General features: G+C 45.2%; 1 protein-coding gene across 1 annotated transcript in view; it reads right to left on the bottom strand.

Moving 5' to 3' along the window:
* Positions 1–10,704: 10,704 nt before the first annotated feature.
* The window catches only part of LOC143283940 (uncharacterized), an 87,620-nt gene continuing 83,750 nt past the window's right edge, over positions 10,705–14,574 (bottom strand). Inside the window, exon 12 of the mRNA XM_076590397.1 lies at positions 10,705–14,574. This exon is cut by the window's right edge and continues 361 nt beyond it. Coding sequence (XP_076446512.1) covers positions 13,918–14,574 — 657 coding nt within the window. The 3' untranslated portion in view covers positions 10,705–13,917.

Here is a 14,574-nt window from a genome sequence, read left to right as displayed (position 1 = left end):
CCACCACCACCACCCAAGGCTAGACAAGAAGTTAATTTCATGTCCCCCCCCCCCTCCCAGTCCCACCCTACCACCCCCATCCCCCATCCCCATCTTCCATCCCCACCCCCAACAGAGATAGAACCATACATAATGGCAAGCGTCTTTTACACGGAACATCTAAACATCTAAACCCACCGCAGCCTCCAAATGTGGAGTGATGGCCTAGAGGTAACGCGTCTGCCTAGGAAGCGAGCGAATCTGAGTGCGCTGGTTCGAATCACGGCTCAGCCGCCGATATTTTCTCCCCCTCCACTAGACCTTGAGTGGTGGTCTGGACGCTAGTCATTCGGATGAGACGATAAACCGAGGTCCCATGTGCAGCATGCACTTAGCGCACGTAAAAGAACCCACGGCAACAAAGGGGTTGTTCCTGGCAAAATTCTGTAGAAAAATCCACTTCGATGGGAAAAACAAATAAAACTGCATGCAGGAAAAAAAAAAAAATTTAAAGGGTGACGCTGTAGTATAGCGACGCGCTCTCCCTGGGGAGAATTTAACACAGAGAAATCTGTTGTGATAAAAAGAAATACAAATACAAATATATGAGGTCATTCTAGAACAGCTTGAAATGCCCCCTCACTGTCGTTGGGGTACCAGTCATGACATCACCACCACTCTCCCCTGATGTCGTTGGGGTACCAGTCATGACATCACCACCCCTGATGTTGTTGGGGCACCAGTCATGACATCACCACTACTCTCCCCTGATGTCGTTGGGGTACCAGTCATGACATCACCACCACCCTCCTCTGATGTCGTTGGGGTACCAGTCATGACATCACCACCACTCTCCTCTGATGTCGTTGGGGTACCAGTCATGACATCACCACCCCTAATGTCGTTGGGGTACCAGTCATGACATCACCACCACTCTCCCCTCATGTCGTTGGGGTACCAGTCATGACATCACCACCCCTAATGTCGTTGGGGTACCAGTCATGACATCACCACCCCTGATGTTGTTGGGGCACCAGTCATGACATCACCACTACTCTCCCCTGATGTCGTTGGGGTACCAGTCATGACATCACCACCACCCTCCTCTGATGTCGTTGGGGTACCAGTCATGACATCACCACCCCTAATGTCGTTGGGGTACCAGTCATGACATCACCACCACTCTCCTCTGATGTCGTTGGGATACCAGTCATGACATCACCACCCCTCATGTCGTTGGGGTACCAGTCATGACATCACCACTACTCTCCCCTGATGTCGTTGGGGTACCAGTCATGACATCACCACCACTCTCCCCTCATGTCGTTGGGGTACCAGTCATGACATCACCACCCCTCTCCTCTGATGTCGTTGGGGTACCAGTCATGACATCACCACTCCTAATGTCTTTGGGGCACCAGTCATGACATCACCACCCCTAATGTCGTTGGGGCATCAGTCATGACATCAACACCCCTAATGTCGTTGGGGCACCAGTCATGACATCACCACCCCTAATGTCGTTGGGGCACCAGTCATGACATCACCATCCCTAATGTCGTTGGGGCATCAGTCATGACATCACCATCCCTAATGTCGTTGGGGCATCAGTCATGACATCACCACCACTCTCCCCTGATGTCGTTGGGGCACCAGTCATGACATCACCACCCCTAATGTCGTTGGGGCACCAGTCATGACATCACCATCCCTAATGTCGTTGGGGCATCAGTCATGACATCACCACCACTCTCCCCTGATGTCGTTGGGGCACCAGTCATGACATCACCACCCCTAATGTCGTTGGGGCACCAGTCATGACATCACCATCCCTAATGTCGTTGGGGCATCAGTCATGACATCACCACCACTCTCCCCTGATGTCGTTGGGGCACCAGTCATGACATCACCACCACTCTCCCCTCATGTCGTTGGGGTACCAGTCATGACATCACCACCACTCTCCTCTGATGTCGTTGGGGTACCAGTCATGACATCACCACCCCTAATGCCGTTGGGATACCAGTCATGACATCACCACCCCTAATGTCGTTGGGGCACCAGTCATGACATCACCACCCCTAATGTCGTTGGGGTACCAGTCATGACATCACCACCACTCTCCCCTCATGTCGTTGGGGTACCAGTCATGACATCACCACCACTCTCCCCTCATGTCGTTGGGGTACCAGTCATGACATCACCACCACTCTCCCCTGATGTCGTTGGGGTACCAGTCATGACATCACCACCCCTAATGTCGTTGGGGTACCAGTCATGACATCACCACCCCTAATGTCGTTGGGGTACCAGTCATGACATCACCACCACTCTCCCCTGATGTCGTTGGGGTACCAGTCATGACATCACCACCCCTCTCCCCTCATGTCGTTGGGGCACCAGTCATGACATCACCACCCCTCTCCCCTCATGTCGTTGGGGCACCAGTCATGACATCACCACCCCTAATGTCGTTGGGGTACCAGTCATGACATCACCACCCCTAATGTCGTTGGGGTACCAGTCATGACATCACCACCCCTCTCCCCTGATGTCGTTGGGGCACCAGTCATGACATCACCACCCCTCTCCCCTCATGTCGTTGGGGTACCAGTCATGACATCACCACCACTCTCCCCTGATGTCGTTGGGGCACCAGTCATGACATCACCACCCCTCTCCCCTCATGTCGTTGGGGTACCAGTCATGACATCACCACCACTCTCCTCTGAACCGAACGCTGACATGGATTATAGGATCTTTAACATGCGTATTTGATCTTCTGCTTGCGTATACACATGAAGGGGGTTCAGGCACCAGCAGGTCTGCATGTACGTTGACCTGGGAGATCGGAAACATCTCCACCCTTTACCCACCTGGCGCCGTTACCGAGATTCGAACCCAGGACCCTCAGATTGAAAATCCAACGCTTTAACCACTCGGCTATTGCGCCCGTCAGACGTTCAAATGAATATCAAGGATTATGCAAACGGCCCACCAATGCCTCTGAACATTTTTGATAAACCATCGCCATCACTTTCATTGGCCCCGAAGCCCTAAAACAGCGGACAGTGAAAGACAAACTCTTGCACAACTTGTTTTCTATGTGTGTATTTAGTTGTAGTGTGGTATTTTACACCTGTCCTTTTACACCTGTCCTTTAATCGTGGTTATTGCATGTGTTACTGTGATTTTTGTTATGCGGTTTTCTTCAAGTACACACATTAGGCCTGAGCATTTTATTTATGTCGTTTATATATGTAATCGAATAAAATGACTGTATTTCCCGCGCATTGTTTGTATGTATGCAGATGCCTGACCAGCAGCGCAACCCAACGCGCTTAGTCAGGCCCTGAGAAAAAAATAAAATAAAACAAAATAAAATAAAATAAAATAACAAAAATTTAAATAAATAAATAAAATAAATAAATAAATTAAAAATACCAATAGATAAATACATAAAAATACCACTACTAATAATAATGTTATTTATAAGGCGCAAAATCTTGATGAAGTCAACTCAAAGCGAGCGCGCGCGCGCGCAGACACACACACACACACACAAATGTTGGTGCAGTGGTGGCACAGTGTGTTATGCAAACTGACGGAATCTCCGTGTGCGTCACAACGACTCTCCATTGTCATGTTCAGCCAGCCATGCAAGGAAAAGTCATGAATGTTGTCTGTTGTTTTCTTTTGTTTCTTTTTTTCCTCCTATGACATAACACGTCCCCGTTGTGCACACACGCCCTGGTGTCCTTTTCACTATTGCCGACATAACCACAGCCATGGACATTTATCCAACGTCAGTAATGTAAAAAAATAAAAAAAATAAATAAAATAAAATGCAGGTAGTGGTGGTTTTGAGTGCATGGTGAGAGAGAGAGAGAGAGAGAGAGGGGGGGAGAGAGAGAGAGAGATGGGGGGTGGGGGGAGGCGAAAGAGAGAGGGGGGGATGGGAGAACTCAGAACTCAGAAATATGTTATTGTAGAAGTCCTTCTGAGAGAGAGAGAGAGAGAGAGAGAGAGAGACTGGCACTGACACTGACACTGACACTGATTTTATTGCCATTGGCAAAGATACCCTTTTGGCAAGGGGGTTACAAAACATAGTGCCTATAAGCATTGACGAAAATTGTTTGGCTGAAATAGAAGCACGTTTCCAAAAGCAAACAATCAATAATGAACCAAAATATGTTCATCCACACACACACACACACGCTGACTCACAACCACTCATACATTCACACACATCCACACCAACATACATTTATCATCACGCACTCCCCTGCCCCTCACCCCCCCACCCCCACCCCCCCACCCCCTCTCCCCCGCTCCCCAATGTAGCTTTCAAGATGATCATCTGGCTACTGACTAAATCAGCAAACTTTAATTCCTTATTCCACACTACTCTCCACTGGTAACCGAGGGGAAAACTAAATATTGGTATTCTTTCCACGAAAATCGCTAGCTTCTGAAATGAATTTTGCGAAAGAAATAATTGCTTTATCACGTTCAGTTGACAGTATTGCTATAAGATCTCTTCTTTGTGCAGCTGGTTCACTGAATAATTTGTATCCTCTGCGAATATCTGCATGCGCTGGGCAGTCAAAAACAAAATGCATATCGTCCTCAGTACTGTTTGTCCCTGCACACATTGAACACCTGTTATCGTTGCTTGCTTCAAACCATTTTCTATTAGCACTTAAGCCAAGGGTTCTAGTTCGGAATCTAGCGAGGTTGTATCTGTGCCATTTATGTGTAGCAATTAACAGATATTTCTCTACCTCCAATGCACTTTTAAATGATAGGAACCAGACGTATTTATCATTTCCATCCATGCCAGCATGCCAGTTTTGTCTATAACAACATATTAAACGTTCCTTAAATTCAGAAATAAATTGTACTTCATTGCCTACTTCTTGACTGAGCCAAACTATGCCATAACCATTTTTCGTCAGGACTTTCTTCACCAGAGAGACCCAGTTATATCTGCCTGTTTCATGCTGCAATACTAACAATACTAACATTTCATATGCCTGTCTAGCTAATCTAGTCATGGGTAAATTATTAAGTCTTAACCAGTATTTGACGGATTTAACGTAAGTTCTTATGTATAAAGGATAACGACCGTAAGTCCTTTTGTTAGAAGCTTGTAATGGAACGTTCATTATACGCTTCATTGCATAAGTATGAGCTTTTTCCATGGCAGTATTGTCTAAGAGACCCCAAATTTCCGCTGCATAGGTTAACATGGGTTCGATTTGAGTATCAAACAGTTTCCAGAACAGTGTTACATCAACAGATTTTAATTTTTTCATTGTTCTGAAAATTTCGATAACTCCCCTTTTGCCTGTTGTGCACATTTCTGACCAACATTTGTTTAAACTTAATTTTGTTGAAAACTACACCCCAAGGTATTTATAACTATTTGTTACTTTTACTACTGTGTTACCATAAAACCATTTCTCATTTCGTGCTAAGTGCCCTCCCTTCCGAAAAACCATGACATTCGTTTTGTTCAAATTGACTGTCAGCTGTAACTTGTCAGCTTCCTGACAGAGAAAGAACGGCGGCCAACAGTCGAGAGTTTGAATCTGGGTATGCGTAAACAGAGTGGATCCGAAGCCGATCGTAGTGAGCGAGATGGAGTGTAGAGGTGAAGGCAGCCACAGAGATAGAAAGGGGCAGATGTGTGAATACATTTATGACATATATATTTATATATTTGTAACACTTTTCTGTTAATAAAACGGAAAAACTTGTAAACTGGCTAATAGCATTGTAATAATCATATACTCCACATTTTTTCCCCTCAACTCTTTGACTGGATTTTTCACACCTCTTGACAGGAGAGAAGAAATGTGGAGTATATATCACAATGTTATTTGAACAAATTTACGATTTTTCCGTCTTTTGGAACGAAACTGAATGGAAAGAACACAGGGAAAGAAATGTGGATATTGCCTTGACTTTTTTCCCCTCACTATCATTAGGAACAACACCACACTATAATTGGTGTCCTTGGATTTTTGTCCGTAGCTGAAGATTCAGTTCACTGCTGATGTGTATGACGAAACCGCCGCATGGGACAGAACTGCAATCTCACCATGCGTACAATTTGTAGTGACTACCTCCCTTTGAGAGAATTCTCATTGCCTTCTGTTGCTGACTTTTGAAGCGTTTGTTTACATTGTCCTCCAGTATCTTATCTCTCCCCCTCCCCTCCTCCCCTTCCTCCCCCCTGCCCCCTACCCCCCCTCCTCCCACCTCCCGGATCGTCATAATATTATTTAGTTCGTTCCTCGTGAAACACGTTTTCCCCGAACAAAGTGTTGTCTTCTGGAAGAAAAAAAATCTTTAGTAGAAGAAATCCACTCAGATAGGTACACAAATATACATCAGTTGCATGCACTCAAGGCCTGACAAAGCGCGTTGGGTTGTACTGCCTATCAGATGGGGTGTGGTGTACATGGATTTGTTGTTTATGCCTTCGATGCAGTGTCTTGTTTTGGATGTGTCGTGTTCGTCTCTTCGTTGGATCAGCCTGCATATTCTTAATAATATTAATTAATGAATTACATATGTTTGTTGTTGTTGTTGTTGTTTTTAATGTAACTGTTGTAGCTTTAAAGCGCTTTGTGCTTTATTTGATTAGACGCTAAGTATATAAATTAAGATTTGTCCGAATGCAGGAAAACCTTCTTGGGGAACTGAAACCGAAACCTGACGGAGTTTGACAACTATGTCAGTCTTGAATAAAAGCTTATTTGTGTTTGCACATTTCTTCTGTCTTTGCTGCTGTGTGCACATGTCAGATGATCGGTATAAAGACAGGTCCGGCGCTTCCTTTTAGTTTTGAGGAAGTGTCTGGGTTTGTTCCAATGTACCTTTTATTTACCTGTGTGCTAGCTGAATAGGTAGCGTAAGCAGCACTGACTTGAAGTTGTGTACCTTGTGAATGGAGAGAGCTACCACTCTTTACAATTTGTTAATCATTTCATCTCCATGCCTAATTGTTTGTTCATTTCCTGACGGAGTTGTGTTGTCATCAACTGAACATCCAAGACGGAATGAATGGTCACTTACAGCGTAGTCAGTTTTCGACAGTCATTTCAGCTCAGTCCCTGATACCATCACAGCTCCATTGAAGACGAGAACTGGAGTTTCAATGCACGCTGTACTGAGCAGAGCTCAAGATCCGTGACACAGCGATGATGTATAACATTTTTTATACTGCCACAGCCGAAAATTAAAGCTATTTAGGCAGTAACTGATCTGCATGCTATTTGAAAAAGGATCATTATATACATGAACTCAATATAAGATTTGCCTGGAAATGAAAATAAAGAACAAGAGAAATACAAAAGATCCGAAACTGAAACATACAGGTTAGTTCCTAAGTACACGGCAAAAAACAAGTCACAATAAGATACAACATCACATACACGAGATTGTGATAGAGCTGGGCTGTTGAAGACTGCTGGAATCAGAGTGACAGAGTGATAAGTCTCACGCTCAGCGCCCTGGTTGAGGCGTTGTGCGGTGGGGTGTGACTGTTGTATATTGTGTATTACTTTTTTTTTTATGCCACAACAGATTTCTCTGTGTGAAATTCAGGCTGCTCACCCCCCCCCCCCCCCCCCCGACCCTCCGCCCTCCGACCCGCCACACTGTGAGTGCCATTTTCTTTTCTTTCTTTCTTTTTTTTCTGTCTGCAATTTTATTTGTTTTCCTATCGAAGTTGATTTTTTTTTCTACAGAATTTTGCCACTAGGGACAACCCTTTTGCCGCCGTGGTTCTTTAACGTGCACTAAGTGCACACTGGACCTCGGTTTATCGTTTCATCCGAATGACTAGCATCCAGACCACCACTGAAGGTCTGGTGGAGGGGGAGAAAAAACTGGAGATTCTCTCGCTTCCTAGGAGGAAGCGTTACCTCCAGGCCAACACTCCACAGTAGCTGTTACCAGCACTTACATTTCTCTGCTATCATATTGCTACGGAAAGAAAATAGACGATGGTGGGTTTTTTTATTGATTTTTTTTTGGTGCCTGATCGTCTACGCCGTTTCTTTGGCTTTGTTTCCATTGACACCAGTCATTCCGAGAGCCGACAGTCCAAGGGAAACTATCGATGTTAGGTCGTCTGGAGACTAGACACTGTATATTATTTCCCTTTAGCTTCTCTCCGTTTCTCGGTTCCTCTTATTCTCCTTCTCTCTGTCTCTCTGTCTCTCTCTCTGCTCATCTCTACTTGTATCTGCGTAGCTGTGCATCCCATGTGTGTGTGTGTGTGTGTGTGTGTGTGTGTGTGTGCGCGCGCGCGCGCGCGCGCGTCCCTACACAGTAGCAGAGAGGTGGCGGTGCTGTTTACGAACATTATAACAACTTTTGCGAGTGTTTTGTAACATATATATAATTATGCGTGTGTGTGTGTGTGTGTGTGTGTGTGTGTGTGTGCGCGCGCGCGTGCGTGTGTGTGCACATGTGTGTGTGGTTTGGGGCGGCATGTACTTTGGTGAAAGAAGAGATTCCCTGTGTTGTATGTCTGGAACAGGTGCAGTGACAACGTTGGTGGGCCGGAGAAAACGAGACGACACTTTCTTTTCAGACGAAGGTCGGATTTCCTGGTTTGTTTGTTTGCTTGCTTACTTGTTTGTCTGTTTGAGTGTTTGTTTGCTTGTTTGTTTTTGAAGAAGCGGAGACGTGCCGTGTATTCAGGTAACTCACTATTCCCCTGTGTTTTCTTTTTTACAGTGGCTACATTCTTTCACTATCTTCTTCTTCTTCTTCTTCTCCTTCTTCGTTCGTGGTCTAAACAACTCCCACGTTCACTCGTATATACACGAGCGGGCTCTTACGTGTGTGACTGTTTTTAACCCGCCATGCAGGCATGGCAGCCATACTCAGACTTCGGGGGTTCTTTAAACTATATAACCCAGTGCCGTTAACTGTTTTGAAGTCAAGTCGTTCTGAGGAAATGTCTGTGTTATTTCCTATTATTCCTTTTATATATGTGCCTGACCAAGCTGACGGAACACGCTACGAAGCAACCGTTTGCATCAATAATAATAATAAGAAGAATGATGATGATAATAACAATAAGAATAAGAACGTTTATATAGCGCCCGTTCTCTCTCAGAGCTCAACAGGGCGCTTTACATGAAAGAAAAAATTTCACAAGTTACATAAATTATTCATGACCACTCTTTACTCAAGAGGAAGAGCGGATTTACAAACCATCAGACAGACCACAGTGACAATACCCCCGCGTGCGTCAAGCTTCAAGTTAGGAAAGGAAAACTAAGCTGCTATGTCCCACGTACCAAGATCCAGTGGCTTTGCTGAAACCATACCCCCACCCCATCCCACCCCCCTACCCCCAAGGAACTGTTGAAGGAAAGGAAGCAGACAGAAGGACTAACAACATTATACACGGAGAGGAAAACCATTTAACAGAGACCCTGCCTATACGACGTATAACCAACCGACAGATTTGAGGGGGGGGGGGGTGGGGGTGCGGGGGATCGGAGGAGGACGTTTTGAACAGTTCTTCTGTGTGGCATCCCGATGACACTTCGCAGAGTTAATGGCGAAGAAGAGGAGGAGGAGGAAGTAGAAGGAGGAAGAAGTAGAAGAAGAAGGAGAGGAGGAGGAGGAGGAAGAAGTAGTAGAAGAAAAAGAGGAGGAGGAGGAGGAAGAAGAAGAAGTAGTAGAAGAAGAAGAGGAGGAGGAGGAGGAGGAAGAAGAAGAAGTAGTAGAAGAAGAAGAGGAGGAGGAAGAAGTAGTAGAAGAAAAAGAGGAGGAGGAGGAGGAAGAAGAAGAAGTAGTAGAAGAAGAAGAGGAGGAGGAGGAAGAAGAAGAAGTAGTAGAAGAAGAAGAGGAGGAGGAGGAAGAAGAAGAAGTAGTAGAAGAAAGAGGAGGAGGAGGAGGAAGAAGAAGAAGTAGTAGAAGAAAGAAGAGGAGGAGGAGGAAGAAGAAGAAGTAGTAAGAAGATAGGAGGAGGAAGAAGAAGAGTAGAAGAAGGAGGAGGAGGAAGAAGAAGAAGTAGTAGAAGAAAAAGAGGAGGAGGAGGAGGAAGAAGAAGAAGTAGAAGAAGTAGAAGAAGAGGAGGAGGAAGAAGAGGAAGAAGTAGTAGAAGAAGAAGAAGAACAGGAGGAGGAGGAAGAAGAAGTAGTAGAAGAAAAAGAGGAGGAGGAGGAAGAAGAAGTAGTAGAAGAAAAAGAGGAGGAGGAAGAAGAAGAAGAGAAGGAGGAGGAGGAAGAAGAAGAAGAAAAAGAAGAAGAAGAAGAAGCAAAAAAAGAAGAAGCAGAAGACCTTTGAATTAGTCAGCAACACTTGACATTTGCTGTTCGTCTCCTGAGGCGCAAGACATTTCAAAACTTCAACAGCAAGCGATAGTCATTATAGATGGCGTGCCGTCCGTTATGCGAAACAGTGTTTTGTGTGGAAGATAAAAGGGCAGGAGCATAATCACATAGCAATATTCAATGTCTTTTGCATTTTATTATCACTATTTTTCTCACATCACTTTTTTTTTTTTTTAATGGAGATAGCATCTTCCCAGTCTTGAGATTTTTTTTAAAATACGTTCTATAAACGCATGATGGTTTTTACAAAATCAGGCAAGTCATCTCAACCAAAATAATGTAGTCACGCACACACACACACACACACACACACACACACACACACACACACACACACACACAAACGATTTCTGTGAGCATTTATTGGCCATGTAGTAAACTGAAGATGAACATAAACCACTAAAGTGACTACAATGGCAATGTAGACAATGTTACTATGTACAAGGTACTTTTTGTACAACAAACAAGGAAACTGGAATAAATCGTTGAAAAAAAAAAAGAAACAAAACAAAAAAAAAAGGTTTATTTTTTCGTCACACCTCACAGCTATATACACATATACAGATATATTTGCTACACACTGACAATCCAGTTAATATCGTTTTACATCATAATGGAGCCTGTCACTATATTACAAACTTATGTGCGTGTATCTTTTCCACTATTGCATCAATGGCAAGGCCAATTAACAAAGTTAATCATGTACAACAGTCTGACAGTGAAACAAACAAACAAACAAAAAAAACAAAAACAAAAAAACCACTGCAGTTTATTCAAAAAACTTGAAAATGTTTTTCTTCAATAAATCACACCATCACTATCCTGTAAATATTGATATAAGAGCTGATACACCACTCGCATTCTGATTAGATATCATAATAATAATTGCCTGAAACACTACGAAACTATTTTGACGGTCAACATTCCTTTACGTGGGACCTCCACAAGCACTGATTAAATTAGGTTACAGGTTACAAAGTCGAAGGGGGAGAGGGGTGGGGGGCGGGGGACGGGGGGGGGGGGGGGGTCATTTACTATCGGCCAATGCTACCATTCAGCAAACAGCGTTTCGAATTAACAAAATCCCAATATCACAGCACGAAATACATGCACACACAGGTGATACTGTTTTTTTCTCTCCAAGGAACGTGAGCTATGTTGGCGTTTAGGATCAGGGTCTATGGGATATCTAGCCCACTTGCACTCGCTCTGCAGGTCTGAATGAGCACAGCCATGTTCTCTTGGGCAACGAATACCTGGCTAGCGTGGTTTAAACCACTTGTAGTAACACTTGGATACAGTCTGGTGTCGTGAAAATAGTACGAAGATGGAAGCTTATGGAGAATATTAAATTTTCACTTCTTTGCATAACCACAACCTATCATGAACAGACTCATCATAATCTCCGTGTTATGGTTTTGAATTCGGGTCCAATGGTTATAATAATGACACCTTGTGTAGTTTAGTATGCCAGTTGCAAAAATAAAAACTGCACACACACACACACACACACACACACACACACACACACACACACACACACACACACACACACATAATCAATTAATCACTCAGTGAACCAACCACCATGCATGAATGTCAACACCACTGTACTGGAACTCCCAGAAAACGGACTATGGCTGCCTACATGGCGGGGTTAAAAACGGTCATGCATGCTGCAGGAAGCCCACTCGTAAACTCGTACCGACGTGAGGGTTGCAGCCCACGAACGCAGCAGAAAAAGAAGAAGATCACCTTTTGACAGCCCTAAAAACTGACCACCCAGAACGTAAACACCATAACAACACTCCCCATCTTCGCTGTGAAGAACACAACAGTTTCTCTGTCTCACTGTCTAAAACTATGTGCGCGTACATATAAACAAAATGCTGAGCGTACCTTGGGGAGGAGAAAAGTATATGTTAGAAAAGTACTCAACGTTTAATTAACACTAGTTTGCTGAAAAACAGTACACATCTTCAAGGAGAAAACTGGTTTTAAAGACATTCTTTGATCCGGTCTTTTGATAAGTTACCTAATTTCCGAGTTCAACATTGCAGTGCCAATAGCAATAAATATTTTCTTAAAGGGGTAATATTAATATATTCTTAATCAGTTAAGCGTTCTTTGATCCAAACAACAAAGTTACAATGTCTGTTGTTGACAGTATCTTGTTTAATAAATGATCGATCGATCCAAGCGAAGTTATGTTTATGAACTCCTCTTGTTTAATCGTATTTACTCGTGTATCTATTACTTCATTGTCTACACCGCCAGTGTGTATAATGTACACAGAATGTTTAGCACGTTTCTTGTTTAGTGGTATTTAGTAGCTGAGATTCCGGACTAGACATGATTACATTATCCCCCGTTTAGAGCTATTTACAGTGTCAAACCATATGGCGATGCTTTTTTCTGTCTTTCATAATAATGAATGCCACTTCTTCTCACAGTGTTTCTCGTTTTATCAGTCTGTCTCATCTTAGTATCGCGACTGGTGTGACATAATTTACACTGTCTCTGTGTTGGTATCATTTACAAGATTTCTCGTTTAGCATCATTTACATTTTTTTTTTTTTTTGTTGTTGTTGTTGTTGTTTTTTGTTCACGAATTACAAAGTTTTTTTTGTGTTAAACAACCCACATGCTCGTATGGCGGTGTCCAAACAAAGTGCTACAATCTCCACACGCAAGTTAAGGAAACGTCACACAAAATCCAGTAATCTTACACAAGTTCAAATGATAACACCACGCACGTTCTCTAACGTAAAACCTCCACACACAAAGTATGTGACCCGCATGGCAGGCTAAAGGTGACGTTCACTCACTTTAAATGACGCCACCACACAACATCAGTGACGTTTACAACCACGATCAATGACGTTCACACACACCCCATGTTCAATGACGTCACACACAAGATCAATGACGTATGTACCCAAATCTCAGCGACGCGGACACTCAAGTGACGTTCGAGCGCAAGGGGCGTTCATCATCAGTGACGTTGTGAAGTTTTCTCGCTCAGCAAGTGAGGCTGACCTGACCGGAGTGTACAGTGTATTTAGTATTTCTCTTTATTTGTCACAACAGATTTCTCTGAGTGAAACTCGGGCTGCTCCTCCCCAGGGATAGCGCGTCGATACACTCTGAAAGCGCCACCATTTTTTCTTCTTCTTTTTTGTTTTTGTTTTTTTTCCTGCGTGCGTGCAGTTTTATTTGTTTTTCCTTCCGAAGTAGATTTTTTCTAAATAATTCTGCCAGGGACAACCCTTTTGTTGCCATGGGTTCCTGTAAGTGCGCTAAGTGCACGGGACCTCGGTTTATCGTCTCATCCGAATGACTAGCGTCCAGGCCACCACTCAAGGTCTAGTGGAAAGTGGAGGGGTAGAAAACACCGGCGACTGAGCCGTGATTCGAACCAGCGCGCTTGAGATTCTCTCGCTTGCTATGCGGACGGCGTTACCTCTAGGCCATCAGTCCGCGTATTAAGTGTTGCGTCAGAGTAAGCGTGTCAGTAGTGTTGGGGGCAGTGAAGGACGACAGAACGCTGATTCCTCCCCCCTCTTCACACAAGGGTCTCCTGCTCGGAGGAGTCCGGCAGGGGGCGGTGCCTGTCCGTGGAGATCTGATGCCAGTGCCTCCATCGCTCCCTCTGCCACTGCCGCCCCTCCCCCACCCCGCCCTCCCCACCCTCCCCGTCCTCCTCCTCACCCCGTCGCCGTCGCGAAGAAGAGGAAAAAGAAGAAGAAGACCCCACTCTCGCTCCCAACCTGTGTCTGGGGGCAGTGGAAGTAGTAGCGGAAGCAGGAGTTGATTCTGTTGTTGTAGTCCCAGACTGGTGGGCGTGGCGGTGGCGGTGGGAAAGCGGCCGATGGAGGGATACTCCCTCCTGACCCTCTGCTATCTGGCTTCCCTCCCCTGCGGCAGGTACCGACGCTCCCGCTCCTCCCCCTACGGAGCTGGCGTTGCTGCCGAAGGAAGTCGTCCCGCTGTTCTGGCGGCTGTGGACTGGCCTGGCGGCGCCCCGATGCCCGCCGGAAGTGGGGTAAGTGTCCGAGAAGGGTCGCTCCCGCACCGCGCCCTGCCTGCTCAGCGGCCGGGCCGACGACGACACCGCCGCCGCAGCCGTGGGGGCTCCCTGACTCCGCCGCCGGTCGCTAGCCGCCACGACCGACGAAGACCCCGCCCCGCCGCCGCCTCCGCTTCCGACGCCGTCCTCCTG

This window comes from Babylonia areolata, chromosome 7, assembly GCF_041734735.1.
Source record: "Babylonia areolata isolate BAREFJ2019XMU chromosome 7, ASM4173473v1, whole genome shotgun sequence".
In the NCBI taxonomy this organism is placed as follows: domain Eukaryota; kingdom Metazoa; phylum Mollusca; class Gastropoda; order Neogastropoda; family Buccinidae; genus Babylonia; species Babylonia areolata.
The sequence above is the reverse complement of the archived record's forward strand: the minus strand, read 5'-3'. Positions and strand labels throughout refer to the sequence as shown.